At 37.7% G+C, this 14,718-nt stretch overlaps 1 protein-coding gene across 1 annotated transcript in view; it reads right to left on the bottom strand.

Moving 5' to 3' along the window:
- Positions 1–14,718, bottom strand: part of EFCAB5 (EF-hand calcium binding domain 5) — a 167,832-nt gene that overhangs the window by 85,057 nt on the left and 68,057 nt on the right. The window contains exons 8-10 of the mRNA XM_059147747.1: positions 5,894–6,050; positions 3,517–3,565; positions 128–198 (exon numbers count right to left, since the gene is read on the bottom strand). Of these exons, the coding sequence (XP_059003730.1) occupies positions 128–198; positions 3,517–3,565; positions 5,894–6,050 (277 nt within the window). The remainder of the gene's footprint in view (positions 1–127; positions 199–3,516; positions 3,566–5,893; positions 6,051–14,718) is intronic.

Genomic DNA, 14,718 nt, shown 5'->3' with positions numbered 1-14,718 from the left:
AAATAAAATAATATTTCATCTTAGAATAGAAATAAGTTAGTGTGTTTTAACTTCATTCTAAGTTAATGTGTATGTAATGCCCATGCAAAATAATTTGATTTAAATAATGAATAATGTAACTTCTTACTTCTATAAATTCCATTTTGTTCAACCTTGGTTCCATTGAGTCAGCAATATCCAATTTTTGACAACATGCTTCTAATTATGGAATAAAAGTTATTTGCTGGTTAGTTTGGTTATAATACATTCTTATTTCATATTCATCTTATAGCACTTTAAAAGAAGAACATAAAATTATTTCTTAATTAACATCTATCTTAATATACATCAATATTTATAATAAAGCAAATGATATGTAGTTGGGTAACATTCCAATTACTACACAATTATTACTTTTCCTGGCTTTTATTTGACCAAGCAACCCAAACCCTGAAATAGACAGGTGTACATTTTTAATGACCAGCTTGAGATAAAGCAAAAACAAATATGACATCCATAGTATAAAAAAGACTACAAGAACAACTGTGTTGGTTTGTGCTATCATTTACAGAAGCAGGTCCTAAAGCACAATACTTCTACAAACTTTCTTTTTAAATATTTTGTCTTTAATGTTTATTAAATGAACAATATACAAATATGTTCTTTTAGTAAAAGATGCAAATAGTACAAAAGCATAAGCAGCAAAACTTGAATAGCTCCCTTTTACCCTGCTGCCCACTATCATTCTCACTTCCCCTTCCCCACCGCTGCCCCAGAAGGAACCACTGTCACCCATTTGTTGACACCCTTCCAGCAACCTTTCTAGGTATTTTTTCTTATAACATAAATTTTTTTTTGTTTTTCTACACATATATGTGAACATACTGATCCACAACTTTTTTTTTCACTTCATCATTCACCTTGTAGATCTTTTCCTATAGGTCTGGGAGCTCAGCGGGAAGGGTTGCAATGGGAATATAGACATACTGATGAGTCATCAGCTCAAGTCATGGGCTTAAATAAGAACCCAGGTAGTGTGTATAATGTGTGAAATGATAGTAGATACAAAAAGAAAACTGAAAACATCTAAGGTACAAATAAAAGAAGAACCAAGAAACAAAAAAGCTAAGAGGCAATCAGTGATCGATGAAAAATCAAGAGAAAATGGTATCACAAAAGCCAACCAAAAAAGGAGTTTCATAAATAACAGAGTGAGAAATAATGGTAAATATGGCAGTTAGTTCCAATAAAGATTTTTTTAAACCTCGTTTTGATGTGACAATTATGTAATCTTTATTGATCTTAACAAAAACCAAACACAAATTGTGTAAAAGTTCATGATGAAAGCACTGGCTTCCTCTCCTACTTCTAACCCCAAACCTTCCTGCCTGTCATGGGCTGGTACATAGAAGATTCTTTACTCACTCTTAGTTTTTGTAACTGCTTATTATGAGATATCAGTTATTGTCATAAGAAGATTACATACACTTTAGTATAAGCTTATGCACTAGATGCTGTTAACCTCATCCCAGACCTCCCCCCAAGCTCTGGAAGATTATGCAAGCCACACTGGTTTCTAATGGTACAAGCTATTTTTAAGTGTATGTGTCTGTCCCCTGGCTGGACTTTGAGGAACCTAAGGAAAGGAAAGACGCATTAGTCCTCTTTGCATCCTCTACCCCATCACAGTATCTGGAACCAGGTGAGGGTTTAATAAATGTTGAATGAATGAATGAATGAATGAATGGTACAGGAAATCTGAGGTATTAAAGGAGGTGAGAGGAGAAAAAAAATTACTGTCAACTAGAATGGTTTGGAATTTCTCTAATTTTTACCACAGTCTCAAATAGAGCTCTCTTCCCTCACTCCTCTGAACTTTCAGCAAAAAGTAAATGAATAAAAGAAGTTATCTCAAAGATTTTCTGAAAGAGGAGTCGAGGTTGTGCTAACTATGAAGAATTCTAGATTTTGGATAGGCTGTGAACATGTGGGAGAAAGGTTTGTCAGCAAGGCCCAAATCATGTTTGGGGACCAATGATCAGGAAGATGGAAAGCATATTTTATTTTTTAAAAGTGAAAATAGATTTCTGACAATCTATTGTTATTGATGTAATGGTGGTCAAAAATCAACTGAAAAAAAAATCATTTGATATAAATGATGTATAATCTCAGGACCTAAACTCTAGTGCTTTATTCTACAAGTCAGAATTTTTTAAAGTTTATTTATTTTTAAAATAATCTCTACACCCAATGTGGGGCTCCAACTCAAACTGCCAAGATCAAGAATCAAATGCTTTTCCAACTGAACCAGCCAGATGCCCCTAAAAGTCAGAATTTTTTGCTTAATCTCATATGAGGAAACAATTCTGGAAATAAAAGCATCAAAATCTGTGGTTCTCTGTAGTTGTAGTACTACCCTCCTCTACCCCCAGTGAGCATGGTGGAAATTTGTAGTTAAATTTGTTGAACCTACTTCCCCAGAGGTTTTGTTGGCACAGTGATGGGGCGTAAGGGTAGAGTCAGAAATCCTGAAATTCCTGAGGCACCTGGGGGGTTCAGTTGGTTGAGCGTCTGACTTTTGATTTTGCTCAGGTGATCTTGGGGTCCCAGGATGAAGCCCTGTGTTGGGTTCTACACTCAGCGGGAAGTCTGCTTAAGGATTCTCTCCTGCCTCTGCCCCTCCCCCTGTTCTTGCTTTCTCTCTTTCTCTCAAACAGGTGATAAATCTGCTTAGAATAAATTTGAGTCTAGAAACTATCTTACATATAAACACGAGTATATTTTTTATTGTTAGGTTTTCTAAGACTGTAACTACTATGGAAATTTGAGAGTAGATTGTACTTGCTTCCTTCTGAAACTTTTCCAAGAGTTGTCCACCATTTCAGAAAATTATATAATGGGAGATAATGTCGTAACTTGTGTCTGAAATCCAGTACAACACACCTGTGCCAGTCTGCATTTGTAGCTCTCCTGTTTATGGGGAATATATATGTATATACATATATATTTCATTTTGCCCTTACTTCAAAACGTCAAATACAAAGAAAATGGTCAATTGGATATAATTTTACTTTTCTTATGTCTAAACATTCATTATAAATAAGTACAAATGTCTGATACATTATGTCTTCTAGTGAGGTAATAACCAAACATTTATGCATTGAAATACAGTCCATATCAGTTTCTTATGTCTTTCCTTGTATTTTTCCTTTATATCACGATTAGGACATTATACCTCTCTTTTTAAAATTCTGTGTATGTATGTAATATTTTCTAGGAACTTGATGGGATGATAAAGGGATAGTACAGATTATTTACAATAAAATGGAGCACTCGACTAAAAGGATCAAAAATCACTGCTTGCTTTTCTGTTTTTCTACATTCTCCATCTGGCAAGAGCAAAAGAAGCAAAGTACATGTATAAGAACTTTGAATAACATAAATCTCAATATTCACTCTTCATCTTAATCCAGCGTCTGTCCCCTCACCTCCCTCCATCCTTATAAAAGAGGGGAAAACAGAAATAGGCAAGTTTACCAAGATGGAAGTCTGGATTCTGAAAAAATTCATGAAGAACATTCTGAATCTGCAAATCAAAGAAAATAGACCATGTATTAAATCTCAATTGCCATATATTTAGTGTTTTAGACTAAAAACCATCTAGTGGCTTTCTGTTTAAGTCTTGAGTAATCCTTCTAAGCCAGGGACAGAAATAGTTAACTATACAAATAGCTATATAACGATAATTAAATTAACATTTACTTCATAGACTACTTCAAGGTAGAGCAAATGTTTTTTCCTATATATCTTCAATGATTCCCACTGAGAATATTCTTTGTGGGAAGTAGGATACGGAGAGTGATCTTATTTTGTCCTCTCCAAGGTCATTTCTAGCAACCCTCAGACACTGGGTATCTTTGGCAACCAGCTTGGCAATCCAAAGAATCCTTTATAATTCCTTGTTCTTCAGTTACTAAAAAACAAAATTCCTGAGTTCTTCTTGGTCCATTTTTAAAAAATAGATTTGAGGGGTCCCTGGCTAGCTCAGTTTGTAGAGCTTGCAACTCAATCTCCATGTCGTGAGTACAAGCCCCACCCTGGGGATAGAGCTTACTTTAAAAATGGTAGACTTGGTGTGCCTGGGTGGCTCCGTGGGTTAAAGCCTCTGCCTTCACTCGTGATCCCAGGGCCCTGGGATTGAGACCCATACTGTGCTCTCTGCTTGGCGGGGAACCTACTTCCTCATCTCCGTCTCTCTGCCTGCCTCTCTGCCTACTTCTGATCTCTGTCTGTCAAATAAATAAAAATCTTTTTAAAAAATTTAAAATTAAAATTAAAAAAAAATTTAAAAGGTAGACTTGATTTTTTTTAGAGCAGCTATAGGTTCACAGAAAAACTGAGCAGAAAGTACAGTGAGTTTCCATATAATCCCTGCCCCCCCACCACATACACAGCTTCCCCACTATCAGTGTTCCCTACCACAGTGGTGCATTCATTACAATCAATGAACCTCCATGAAGCATCATCACCCAAATTCCATAGTTTATGTTAGGAATCACTCTTGATGTTGTACATTTTAATGGATTTTGGCAAATGTATCATGATGTGTATCCATCATTATTGTACCATACAGAATTGTTTCATCATACTCAGAATCCTCTGTGTTCTGCCTATTCATCACTCCTTCTGCCTTCATTCCTTCATCACTGCTCTTTTCACTGTCTCCACAGTTTTAGCCTTTTCCAGAATGTCATAAAGTTGGAATCATACAATATATAGCCTTTTCACATTGGCCCCTTTCACTTAATAATACACACTTAAAGTTCTTCTATGTATTTTCATGCTTGATAGCTCATTTATTTTCATTTTTATTTTAGTATTATTTTTTAAGCTCATTTCTTTTTAGTGCTGAATAATATTCCATTGTTTGGATGTACCACAGTTTATTTATCCTTTCAACTACTGAGAGAAATCTTGGTATTTCCAAGTGTTGGCAATTATGAAAAAAGCTACTCTAAACATCCACATATAGGTTTTTATGTGGACATTAGTTTCCAACTCCTTCAGCTAAATACCAATAATCATGGTAGTTGAATCGTATAGTAAGAGTACGTTTGGTTTTATAAGAAACTGCAAACTGTCTTCCGAAGTGGTTATACCATTTTGCGTCATCACCAACAATTCCCACCGGTGGTTGTGCATCTTGGTCAGCATTTGGTGTTGTCGGGTTTCCAGATTTTGACCATTCTGATAGGTGTGTGGTGGTATCTCACTGTTTTAACTTTCATTTCCTTGATGACAAATGTGTAGCATGTTTTTATATGCTTACTTGCCATCTGTATGTCTTTGGTGAAGTATTCGGGTATTTTGCCCATTTAAAAAAAAAAGATTTTATTTATTTATTTATTTGACAGAGAGAGTCAGAAAGAGAAAGAAAGCCCACAACTAACGGGAGCTGCAAAGGAAGAGGGAGAAGCAGGCTTCCTGCTGAGCAGGGAGCCCCATACGGGGCTCCATCTCAAGACACTGAGATTATAACTGTTAGAGTACAGTTGTTTTCTGAATCTAAAAGACACATGCTCTTAGTCTACAGAAGTGACTGGTCACCTACATACAAACAAACCAACAAAAACAAAGAAATAAATGAAAGCTATGTCTATCCATTAAGAAGAATTTGGGTACATTAGCCAGAGTCAATATTTTAGAAATCTACATAGAATCTTTTTCTTTTTTTTAATGCTCAAGAAAAAATTGAAGAAATTAACTCTCATGGACTAGACAGGTCAGGATTCAGCAGCTTACCTCAGCAAGACTGAAAATTTAGACGTCCATTTTTAGCACTCCACTCAATATTGCAGCAGTCATCCTCTTATCACCCACCCCACTTACCCTTCACAATATCCTCCTTTCTTACCACTGCCAGGGGAATCATTCCTTCTGGATCTACAATCCATTCACTGAACTGTTCCTGCAGAGCCTGCTTCCTTGTATTGGCCACCTGAACTTTGACTTCTGTTATGCATTGTCTTTGCTCCTGTTTCTGTTTAATCTTCTCCTTCATCTTGCTTATTCTAAAGGATGTTGAAATAAAAGACCTATTGAGTTCAGACATATTTACATTGTTCAAATGGCAGAAAAGAAGAATTCAGAGCCTTGAGAGAGGCCCCGGGATGGCTCCATCGGTTAAACCACTGACTCTTGATTTCAGCTCAGCTGGTGATCTCAGGGTCATGAGATCAGGCTTGCTTGGGGCTCCATGATCAATGCGGAGTCTGCTTAAGATTCTCTCTTCCTCGGGGCGCCTGGGTGGCTCAGTGGGTTAAGCCGCTGCCTTCGGCTCAGGTCATGATCTCAGGGTCCTGGGATCGAGTCCCGCATCAGGCTCTCTGCTCAGCGGGGAGCCTGCTTCCTCCTCTCTCTCTCTGCCTGCCTCTCTGCCTACTTGTGATTTCTCTCTGTCAAATAAATAAATAAAATCTTTAAAAAAAAAAAAAAAAAAAAAAAAAGATTCTCTCTTCCTCATCCCCTTCCCCTCTTGCTTTTGCTCTCTGTCAAATAAATAAATAAATCTTAAAAATAAAATTAAAAAATTAAAAAATAAACTTTGTTCCTGTCTTTACTCCATGAAATCTTTTTTTTTTTAAAGATTTTAAAAATTTATTTGAGAGAGAAAGAGAGAGCAAGAGCACCGAGGGAGAGGGGTAGGGACAAGCAGACTCCCTGCTGAGCACAGAGCCTGATTCCAAGCTTGATCCCAAGACCCTAAGATCATGACCTGGACTGAAGGCAAACTCTTAACCAACTGAGCCACCCAGACACCCGCCCCCACTGCCCATGAGATCTTTCTTGATTTAGGCTTGAAGTGACTCTTCCTCCTCCCAGCAGTTACTGAATTTGGCTAAATCATAGGCTGTCTTCTAGTATTATTTGACTTTTTATAGAGGTGGGCCTTATTTTACTAACAAAATACAATATGTAAGATGTACTAAAAATAGCCCTATAAGCTTCCACATATACCTAAAAGCAAAGCTGAATGCACTAAGGCCTTGTAGTAATAAGGCTCTGTCTTCTCAGGACACAGAAATCATCTGGAACGATTCTAATTCCAAGTCTAGAGTAGAAGCTAGAAGCTGCATTTATAACCAGCATCTTAGGTGATTCTGATGCCTCGGCTCAAACTTTTGATTTCTGTCTAGGAATATATGTTTCCTTTAAATATCTAGAGTCAAACACTTTGACAGCCTCTAAGCATAATAGTTATCCGTATATTCAGAGAGCTACATCACTCAGGTTGGAAGTGGAGAAAGTATCATGATTTTAATTTTCCCATATTCATCATCCCTATTAGGACTTCAAAACCCCTGAGCTGGTTTTGATTGAAACACCAAAATGACTCAGAATAATCAAAATAGCTGCTGGTTTCAAATACAATTTGTTTAAAGCAGGTCTTCATCTTTCAAAGAAAAAAGACTAAGGTGATCTGACAGATTTGGAAATGCAAAAGACTTTTCAGTTAGGACAAGCAAATTGGATACCTCTAATAATCCAAGAGAATCAATCAAAATCTGTCATTTCTTTATTATGCCCATATAAGGACTTCAAAATTCTCAAGGTAAACAGGCCTTCAAAAATAAACTTTGAAGCTTGAAAAAAAATATGGAAGTGGCTTAATAGTACACAAGGACCTGTTTCTGAGCTGCTGGAAGATAAATTAGGATTTTAAAGGAAGTGCTAAGTTTCTCTGATGCAAATGAGAAGCAGCCAAAGCTCCACCACTGATCTCAGTTCCACCAGTCCCTTCTCTGTTGGCTCTCCAGTCTGTCCACCACTCTTTCTCCCTCTGCTGCCTTACCTATCTCTTCCTCTCCTTCTCTCTCTGTCCTCCTTTTCCTTTCCATCTCTCTATACAGCATTCTCCCCAATTTCTAACTGCATTCTTAAAAAATATATATTTTATTTACGAGAGAGAGAGAAAGATATCACAAGCAAGGGAGAGTAGAGAGAGAAGCAGACTCCCCTCTCCTCCAAAACTGCCAAGCAGGGAGTCCAGTGTGGGCTCCATCACAGGACCATGGGATCACAACCTGAGCCAAAGGCAGACACTTAACCAACTGAGCCACCCAGGCACCCACTATCTTCATTCTTTTTTTTTTTTAAGATTTTATTAATTTACTTGACAGACAGAGATCACAGAGATCACAAGTAGGCAGAGAGGCAGGCAGAGAGAGAGAGGGGGAAGCAGGCTTCCTGCTGAGCAGAGAGCCCGATGCAGGGCTCGATCCCAGGATCCTGGGATCATGACCTGAGCCAAAGGCAGAGGCTTTAGCCCACTGAGCCACCCAGGCACCCCCACTATCTTCATTCTTGCATGACTTTCTATTCTTTGTCTGTACCTTTCTTCATTCAAACACTCAGTTACTCACTAAGTCAATCAGTTACTCATTCATTATGCAAACATTTCTTGGGTACCTGCTATGAATTGCCATTATAAAGCTTAGGGTCCAATGCAGAACAAGAAAAGTAAACAATATTGCATAATAAGTACTGGGTATCTCCAAATTCTCATGTGTACCAATCAGTGAAATATAAAAATGGATCAACAAACCTGGGTTTCTGTCATGTTTCCATCTGCCTAAAATACTTTTCTCCTTCTCTTTGTTTCCCCAGATCCTCTACATCCTTTAGGTCTCTGCTCAGACATCATTTCCTCCCTCTCGTTAAGAAACAAAGGCTAGTTTGTATTTCAGGGCTACTGTACATGAGACTCCAATTATAATCCAAATGGATTTTAAGTTGATTATGTAACTCATTCAGGAGTGAATAAAATTTCTCTTCTGTGGTCTGCATTATCTCATGAGGATATATATGTACATCAATCAACAGAACTTTATAGCATTCGAAATTCTTTGCATAATGTAGGGTAGACATAAACTACAAGCAGATCTAAGTATAAATCCACATTTAAAACATGGTAAAATGCAAAAATGGTCACAAATTCTTTCCATTCCTGTGCACATGTCCATTTGTAGGCAACCTGATTTGCAGCTCCTCTCATTGAGAGAATCTATTTCTGCATCCTTTGTGTCTGGCTGTGGCCAACTGACTTGCTTTGGCTAATGGGACATTAGCAAACATGATGCATGCAAAAAGTTGAAAAATGTTAACAATTATATCACAACAAACGTGGAAAAATAAAAGAAAAGAAAAAGAAAAATGTTTGAACATCAGAGCTAGCCCTATTTTGTTGACCTTAGAGTACCTTCCACCACCATGTTGGCACTGGGCCTATGCTAGCCTGCTGGATGATGATCCAGTTGTTGCCATAACTTTTGTAAACAGCCAACATCTTACTTCAGTGTATGAGTGAGTCCAAGTGATATGATGTGGAGCAGAAGTGAGCCATAAGCTCAGCCCAAAGTTATCAACCGGCAAAATCATGAGCCAATAAATTACTATTGATTTAGGCCACCAAGTTTTGAGGCATTTTGTTGTGTAGCAAAAGCTAAATAAGAAAATCTTCCCCATCTTAATAAGTGTTTTTGAGATGTTTTAAAGAAAGGCACAGTATAAATCTAACTGATTACAAAATAGATGTAGGAGCACTTGGGTGGCTCAGTTGGTTAAGCATCCGACTCTTGAATTGGGCTTAGGTCATGATCTCAGGGTTTTGAGATCAAGCTCCATGTTGGGATCCATGCTGGGCATAGAGCCTGCTTAAGATTCTCTCTTCTTCCTCTACCTGTCCTTCCCCATCCCCCACCAAAAAAAAAAAAAATAGAAGTAAAAATGTTCCCCTCCTAGTTACGATAATCCAAATTCTATTCATTCATCCAAGCAGTACAAGGAACATCTTCCTCTTATAGCAGCATTTGCCTTTATTTTATTAAAACTTAATGTTGTATTTCATCAAGAATCAGTTCTAACTAGCTTATGTGGAGAACTGACCATAAATTTTGAGTGTACCCAGTATACCACCAACTGGACCTAATTGAAGACTCTTTTCAGACTGCTGAATAACGGGATTTGTTTTAATCAATCATGTACTAACCTATGGATTCATTCTGTCCTATACAGTGTGATAGTTTTCCATTGTTATAAGTATAAACATTATAAATCTCTTTTTAAACTTTTTAAAAAACTTTTTAAAATTTCTGAATTTTTACTTTTTAAAACACTTTTTTTTTTAAAGATTTTATTTATTTATTTGACACAGAGAGATCACAAGTAGGCAGAGAGGCAGGCAGGCAGAGAGAGAGAGAGAGGAGGAAGCAGGCTCATTGCCGAGCAGAGAGCCCGATGTGGGACTCGATCCCAGGACCCTGAGATCATGACCTGAGCCGAAGGCAGCGGCTTAACCCACTGAGCCACCCAGGCGCCCTTAAAACACTTTTTAAATTTAAAAGTTTTAAAACACTTTTTAAAATTTCTGAATTTTCACCCTCTGAAAACTAGTCAGTGAATTCTTCATTGCTGTATATTGCCTTGCCTGGAAAGTTAATAAATTCAGTTTTTGTTTGTTGGCTTTTAAGTTCTGGTTATCTTAGTTTCAAAAAGCTAAACTAGACTTCTTGCCATTGCTGGAAGATGTCTATATTATTTCCGTGATGAGTATTCCTATAACAATCCATATATGACATGTATCTACTTAATTATTATACTTACTTAATTCTAATATTTTGTATATTCAACATATATCTTATTAAGAAAAAATGTAAGTAACTCGTTAATCAATGATATTTGAACAGATTACACCTATTTAGACTTTTGTAAAATGATGAAAAGTATTTATCATAGCTTCTCCATTAAATACTGATAGTTAATTCCAAAGACTTCAAAATTAAATGCTCAATTACCCCAAATTAAGACATATTTTATAATAATCATATGTATCTAAAGACAAGATCAAAAAAGCAAAACACACACACAAGAAAGCTTTCATCATGATAGCAAAAACAGGATTAGAATAAGTTCATTAATTCATTTGACAAATATTTATTGAGCTTTACTTACATAAAGCAACATTAGATACTAGAGATGTGAAGATGAATATGGCTTATAGTTCCTGGCTTACATTATAGCAGGGGAAACAACCATTACAACTGTGATCAATGCAGTCCAGGAGAAACACACGAGGCAATGAGAGAGCATATAAGAGAACAATTTCACAGTGAAATGGTGTATGAGCTAAACCAGAAAGAATTGGTAACATAAAATGAAGAGGAAGAAGAACGATACAGCAGGAATGACATATAAAACACCGATATGGAGAGGAGTCAAGATGGCGGAGAAGTAGCAGGCTGAGACTACATCAGGCAGCAGGAGATCAGCTAGATAGCTTATCTAAAGATTGCAAACACCTACAAATCCAACAGGAGATTGAAGAGAGGAAGAACAGCAATTCTAGAAACAGAAAATCAACCACTTTCTGAAAGGTAGGACTGGCGGAGAAGTGAATCCAAAGCAACAGGAAGATAGATGGAGGTGGGGAGGGACCGGCTCCCGGCAAGCGGTGGAGCAACGGAGCACAAAATCAGGACTTTTAAAAGTCTGTTCTACTGAGTTACATCCTCCAGAGGCTAAACTGGGTGAAGCCCACGCAGGGTCAGCATGGCCTCAGGTCCCACAGGGTCACAGAAGGATTGGGGGTGTCTGAGTGTCACAGAGCTTGCAGGTATTAGAACAGGGAAGCCGACTACAGAGACAGAGCCGAGGAGTGAGCTCTCAGCTTGGGGTTACCTTGAACCAGTCGCAGGCTCGGTGAGCTCAGAGCGCGACAGGAGGCCAGGGAGATGGGAGTAATTGGGCATATTCTCTGAGGGCGCACTGAGGAGTGGAGCCCCGAGCTCTTGGCTCCTCCAAGCCAGAGACTGGGAGGCTGTCATTTTCATTCCCACCCTCTGGAACTCTATGGAAAACATTCAGGGAACAAATGCTCCTGAAAGCAAACCCGAGCTGATTACTCAGCCCTGCCCCTGGTAAGGGTGGTACAATTCCGCCTGGGGCAAAGACACTTGAGAATCACCACAACAGGCCCCTCCCCCAGGAGATCAACAAGAAGACCAGCCAGGATCAAGTTCACCTACCAAGGAGTGCAGGTTCAATACCAAAGAGTGCAGCAGAATTCCAGAGGAGGAGAAAGCAAAGCACAGAGCTCATGGATTTCTCCCCATGATTTTTAGTCTTGAAGTTAATTTAATTTTTTTTCAATTTTTTTTCTTCTTCTGCTAAATTTTTTTTAACTTAGTCTTGAAGTTAATTTAATTTTTTTTTCAATTTTTTTTCTTCTGCTGGTAATTTTTTTTAACTTTTACCCTTTTCTTTTTTTAATGTTTTCTAACTAGTTTATCTAATATATATATATATTTTTTATATATATATTTTTATATTTTTTCTTTATTTGTTTCTTTTTTTTTTTCCTGAACCTCTTTTTATCCCCTTTCTACCCGCCCCCCCCCCCCCCCCGTGATTTGGGATCTCTTCTGATTTGGTTAAAGCGTATTTTCCTGGGGTCTTTGCCACCCTTTTAGTATTTTACTTGCTCCTTCATATACTCTTATCTGTACAAAATGACAAGGCGGAAAAATTCACCACAAAGAAAAGAACAAGAGGCAGTACCGAAGGCTAGGGACCTAATCAATACAGACATTGGTAATATGTCAGATCTAGAGTTCAGAATGATGATTCTCAAGGTTCTAACCAGGCTTGAAAAAGGCATGGAAGATATTAGAGAAACCCTCTCAGGAGATATAAAAGCCCTTTCTGGAGAAATAAAAGAACTAAAATCTAACTAAGTTGAAATAAAAAAAGCTATTAATGAGGTGCAATAAAAAATGGAGCTCTCACTGCTAGGATAAATGAGGCAGAAGAAAGAATTAGCGATATAGAAGACCAAATGACAGAGAATAAAGAAGCTGAGCAAAAGAGGGACAAACAGCTACTGGACCACGAGGGGAAAATTTGAGAGATAAGTGACACCATAAGATGAAACAACATTAGAATAATTGGGATTCCAGAAGAAGAAGAAAGAGAGAGGGGAGCAGAAGGTATATTGGAGAGAATTATTGGAGAGAATTTCCCTGATATTGGCAAAGGGAACAAGCATCAAATTCCAGGAGGTGCAGAGAACCCCCCCCAAAATCAACAAGAATAGGTCCACACCCTGTCACCTAATAATACAATTTGCAAGTCTCAGTGACAAAGAGAAAATCCTGAAAGCAGCCCGGGAAAAGAAGTCTGTAACATACAATGGTAAAAATATTAGATTGGCAACAGACTTATCCACAGAGACCTGGCAGGCCAGAGAGAGCTGGCACGATATATTCAGAGCACTAAATGAGAAAAACATGCAGCCAAGAATACTATATCCAGCTAGGCTATCATTGAAAATTGAAGGAGAGATAAAAACTTCCAGGACAAACAAAAACTGAAAAAATTTGCAAACACCAAACCAGCGCTACAGGAAATACTGAAAGGGGTCCTCTAAGCAAAGAGAGAGCCTAAAAGTAGTAGATCAGAAAGTAACAGAGACAATATACAGTAACAGTCCCCTTACAGGCAATACAATGGCACTAACTTCATATCTCTCAATAGTTACCCTGAATGTTAATGGGCTAAATGCCCCAATCAAAAGACACAGGGTATCAGAATGGATAAAAAAACAAAACCCATCTATATGTTGCCTACAAGAAACTCATTTTAGACCCGAAGACACCTCCAGATTTAAAGTGAGGGGGTGGAAAACAATTTACCATGCTAATGGACATCAGAAGAAAGCAGGGGTGGCAATCCTTGTATCAGATCAATTAGATTTTAAGCCAAAGACTATAATAAGAGATGAGGAAGAAGACTATATCATACTCAAAGGATCTGTCCAACAAGAAGATCTAACAATTTTAAATATCTATGCCCCTAACATGGGAGCAGCCAACTATATAAACCAATTAATAACAAAATCAAAGAAACACATCAACAATAATACAATAATAGTAGGGCACTTTAACACTCCCCTCACTGAAATGGACAGATCATCCAAGCAAAAGATCAACAAGGAAATAAAAGCCCTAAATGACACACTGGACCAGATGGACATCACAGATATATTCAGAACATTTCATCCCAAAGCAACAGAATACACATTCTTCTCCAGTGCACATGGAACATTCTCCAGAATACCTCACATCCTGAGTCCTAAATCAGGTCTCAACTGGTATCAAAAGATTGGGATCATTCCCTGCATATTTTCAGACCACAATGCTCTAAAGCTAGAACTCAATCACAGGAGGAAATTTGGAAAGAACCCAAATACATGGAGACTAAACAGCATCCTTTTAAAGAATGAATGGGTCAACCAGGAAATTAAAGAAGAATTGAAAAAAATCATGGAAACAAATGATAATGAATACACAATGGTTCAAAATCTGTGGGACACAGCAAAGGCAGTCCTGAAAGGAAAATATATAGTGGTACAAGCCTTTCTCAAGAAACAAGAAAGGTCTCAAGCACACAACCTAACCCTACACCTAAAGGAGCTGGAGAAAGAACAAGAAAGAAAGCCTAAACACAGCAGGAGAAGAGAAATCATAAAGATCAGAGCAGAAATCAATGAAATAGAAACCAAAAAAACAATAGAGCAAACCAATGAAACTAGGAGCTGGTTCTTTGAAAGAATTAATAAGATTGATAACCCCCTGGCCAGACTTATCAAAAAGAAAAGAGAAAGGACCCAAATAAATAAAATCA

This window comes from Mustela lutreola, chromosome 15, assembly GCF_030435805.1.
Source record: "Mustela lutreola isolate mMusLut2 chromosome 15, mMusLut2.pri, whole genome shotgun sequence".
NCBI lineage: Eukaryota > Metazoa > Chordata > Mammalia > Carnivora > Mustelidae > Mustela > Mustela lutreola.
This window is presented reverse-complemented; position numbering and strand designations above follow the sequence as displayed.